The following is a 4,306-nucleotide window of genomic DNA, read 5'->3' as shown; positions in this document are numbered from 1 at the left end:
GAAACCTCCAGCACAACCAGGCTGGCATAAGCTTTGTCCAAAAGGAAAGTTTTAAGTCTACTCTGAATAGTAGAGCTGGTGTCAGTCCCCCAAATCCAAGCTGGGAACTGGTTCCACAGAAGAGGGATCTGAAAGCTGAAAGCCTCCCAATTTACTTTTTAATATCCTAAAAAACAGAAGAAAGACAGCAATCTGAGAGCGGAGTGCTCTATTGGGGTGATATGGGCGGTATGGAAAGATGGGCTCTGATTACTCAATATTATTTGCTATATAAGAACCAGTCCGTTTGCCATTTACATAATGTTTCAGAACAAGATATATGTTACATTACTGTGCTCAACATTAGGCCCTGTCCCACTTTGTCCCACTTTTTCAGAGATCATGTTTCAATCCTTCTGTTCACTCTTTAGCTGAAAAAAGTAAAGGAAAAGACAAATGTGATTTTTTTGTGATTTGTGTATATTCAATGTTGGGTCAGTGAACTATACGTTATAGAATAGAATTCTATAGGATAGAAAAGTGCTATATAAGAACCACTCCAAATGCAATGCAAGTGGTGTAAAGCACCCAGCTACTGGACTCTAGAGCAGTGGAGATGTGTTAGAGCGGTTTCTGCAAGGCAGGACTTTTCATCCGGGTCTAGTCTGACCTCACAAATGTTTAATAGAATAGCCAAAAATTCCCATGAATACAGGAAAACTTTGCCACAAGACTGGAAGCTGTTATAGTGGAAAAGGGTGTCATTAAAGTTACTTAATACTTTTAATAATATAGCGTAGAAGGGTTATTATTGTTATGAATATTCAGTGAATGCAAAATTGGGAAAATGCTTTGAATGGCATTTTGTCAACAGACTGAAGCAGGCGTGCTGGTATGAATAAATATTCTACTGTACCACCAATATGCAACCAAAAATGCACAAATTATATCACAGTTGTCAAATGCTTGACTTTGAGGTCAAGGCCACTAAAATGTGAACTTGTCTTGCTGATATTTCTGTGGTATCAATCTGAACATCATAGGTGTTCTTTCTAATGTTACTGGATTCACAGCATTTTCAAATGTTGGCTCAAACTGCAGCTCCATAACTCACCCGTCCAACCTGCAAGACAGCGGCAGACACCCGTAACTGGATCACAGCCATCGGAGTTAACGCAGTCACATTTCTCTCTGCAATCCAAGCCGTACGATCCATCCTAACAGCACCAAGACAAACATCAGAGAAAACACATTTTTTCTTTTATTAAGTAACTTAACTTAACATTAAAGAAGCAAAGTAGATGTCCGAGCTGATGAATAAAGAGAAAAAAATGAATGCTATGAGCACTCACAGGACAAGGTACGTCACAGTATTCATCCATCCAGCCTGGGGAGCAAGCACAGGTTCCACTGACGGGGTTGCAAGCTGCGCCATTGGCACACTGACACGTCTGATTGCAGCTCAGTCCCCAGGTTCCACTGGAGCAAGGGATGGAGCAGTCGACACCCTGCCAACCTGCTCAGACGACAGATCATTTTAGTTTGTAATGGAACTTTACTCTGCAATTAAGTATTATAAGTTTTATATTTCCGTATGTTTGACCTTGTGATTTTGATTTATTTTATGACTTTCCTTCTAACTCGGTGTAATTGTAGTTTATAAGAATGTGGATCCTATTTTCTCTACATTATCCATCTTTGCTGTATTTGTTATAATGACTAAATACATGTCAATACCTATTTTATAGCTGCAACAGTGTCCAAGAGGCACGAGCCGACAGACAGACATATTTACAGTTTAAACAGATTATCAAAAGTAGTTTATTTGGAGCTAAAAAAAAGTCCCTTTCCCCATCTTTGATAAGTGTTTCCAACAAACAGTTTGAGTAATCGTTTTTCTGTTTAACTTCATTTCCTCTTCCAAGTAAGTCTGTCTGGTTGTTGTTTGAGTTTTTCCTGCAGTGACAAAAGTCATAGAAATAAGCCAAGCTGCAGGACACAGGAGTTCATCGTTACTAAGGGCTGTACATTGAATTATCAGAGCGTATGTTAAACATATATCCTGATAATTCAACTGTTCAGTTCAGTAATAGTTTGGATTATTGTTTAAATGACTTTTAAAAATGTATTTATCTTTTTAAAGGCTTTGCTTAACTTGAATGTAAGTAATAAGAAATGTTTCTAATTTGTCATTCCCTTCCATCCTTCACCATTTCCTGGGCTTTTCACACTAAAAACACTGAGCATATTAAAGTACATCAAAGTAAATTACGTCATGGGTGACTAAAGAGAGAGAGTACGCGGGTTTCACAGGGTTCGTTCTTGTTCTAACCAAAGCTCTCAGGCCCTGGTCCTGTTTTCTGCTTCTTCAGATGTCTCTCTATTTTAATTACCTGTGGTCCCAACCACGTTCAGAGGTGTATAAATATTTAAACATGCTGATATTGAGAGATATTAAGCAAGCAGAAAAGAAGACCAGGTAAGGACTGGAGATTGTTACAGTTGATGTCTTCACATTTTTAGAGATGTAAGTTTCAATGGTGAAATTGGAGAAAATTTGGGGTTTCTGGTTTTCAAATGCAGGATCAATAAGAACAAACAAACAAACAAAAACAGGGCTAGGAGATCAAGGCTGGAACTTTTTAATATCAAATAGTTTGAAATTTTCTCAATTTTCTTTAAGAGGTTAGAAAAGTCCGAAAGTGTAGAAAAGATCTGTCAAAAAAAGCTGCAAATAATTTCACTGAGTTACTGTGAAATATAACAAAGAAAAAGCAGCAAATTCCCAAATTTGTTTAGTGATCTTGTGGAATTAGCTAAAAACTTTTGTATGTGTACTAGAAGCACAACTTGAATAAAGCAAGAGTTTGGAAACATTAAGTCAAGGCCATGTAACCTAACTTTTTAAAGGTTTTTATCACACTTGACCTCTTGAAATAAAAGCAAGCATTTTTATCTCCTGGTGATCACTGAAATTCAAGTTATACACCCTTCCCCACTCACTTCAGATAGGCCTGGTTTTCTTCAGATTCAAATAAATGCAACACCATCAACATTTAATTAATTTCAATAGTCAACAGAATATGTAGTACTTAAAATAGCAGTTTTTCAAGCTCTCGTCAACGATATGCTCTGCAGCTTCTCCACAGGAACATTCACATGTACATTTTTAGATTAGAAAGAAGTACCAGAGGCTCTGCTGAAAATGTTAGACATTCAGGGAAACACAACAAGTTACAGCGAAGATTGTGACTCCTTACAAAAACAATTTTGATAGTTGTTCCTCTTGTCCAATTCTAAAACATAATAATGAAGGAAATTTCAACACTCTGTCTTTAAGAACGTGCTTGTAAAGCACTACCTTCTCTGCAGATGCAGGAACCATCAGTGTGTGAGCAGGAGATCTCGTTTTGGCAGGAGCACGATGAGGAGCAGTTGATCCCGTACAGGCCTGCAAGACAGCTGATAGAGCAGTCGTCACCCTGGTCACACAAAAGGAGACAGGAAGGAACTGAAAAATAATGGTAAAGGTAAGATAAAAGGCCTGGAGTTGATTTGAGGTGAAGTGCTTGCATTTGGAAGATTTTGCTGTGAATGGACAACAGGTGGTCAAATCAGCTCTCCGTGAAGGTGAAACAACCAATGCTTAAGCTCACAAAGACAGAAAAAACCCATCGGAGAAGTTGCTACTATATTAGGGTTGGACTCAGCAATGCAAAAAGACCTGGACGTCCACAGGAAGACAGCTTTCCAGGATTCAAGGTTCAAGGTTCAAGGTTCTTTATTTGTCACATGCATAGTTATACAAGTATAACACACAGTGAAATGTAGCCTGACACGCTCCTCGACATGTGCAAAAAAAAATCGCAGATGATCGCAGAATTCTTTCTATTGCAAAGAGAAACCTCCTCACAACAGCCAACCAAGCGAACAGCTCTCTCCAGGAGGTAGACGTATCGATATCCAAGTCTATCATAAAGAGAAGACCGCATGAAAGTAAATACAGGGTGTTCACTGCAAGGTGCAAGCCACTCATCAGTCTCAAGAATAGACTGGCTAGACTTTGCTAAAAAAAAAAACACCCAAAAAAGCCAGCACAGATCTGGACAAACATTCTTTGGACAGATGAAACCAAGATCAACCTCTACGAGAATGATGGCAAGACAAAAGTATGAAGAAGGTGTGGAACAGCTCAGGATCCAAAGCACACCACATCATCGGTAAAACGCAGCGTCGGCAGTGTGACGGCTTGGGCATGCATGGCTGCCAGTGACACTGGGACACTCGTGTTTACTGATGATGTCACTCAGGACAGAAACAGACGAAT

General features: G+C 39.0%; 1 protein-coding gene across 1 annotated transcript in view; it reads right to left on the bottom strand.

The window, feature by feature from the left end:
* The window catches only part of LOC102211329 (multiple epidermal growth factor-like domains protein 10), an 83,690-nt gene that overhangs the window by 39,682 nt on the left and 39,702 nt on the right, over positions 1 to 4,306 (bottom strand). Inside the window, exons 8-10 of the mRNA XM_013913297.1 lie at positions 3,341 to 3,461; positions 1,332 to 1,495; positions 1,094 to 1,196 (exon numbers count right to left, since the gene is read on the bottom strand). Of these exons, the coding sequence (XP_013768751.1) occupies positions 1,094 to 1,196; positions 1,332 to 1,495; positions 3,341 to 3,461 (388 nt within the window). The remainder of the gene's footprint in view (positions 1 to 1,093; positions 1,197 to 1,331; positions 1,496 to 3,340; positions 3,462 to 4,306) is intronic.

Source organism: Pundamilia nyererei, unplaced genomic scaffold, assembly GCF_000239375.1.
Source record: "Pundamilia nyererei isolate P.nyererei 1_Seehausen unplaced genomic scaffold, PunNye1.0 scaffold00124, whole genome shotgun sequence".
NCBI classification, from domain to species: Eukaryota; Metazoa; Chordata; class Actinopteri; order Cichliformes; family Cichlidae; genus Pundamilia; species Pundamilia nyererei.
Note: the sequence above shows the minus strand (reverse complement) of the source record. Positions and strands in the feature narration are given on the sequence as shown.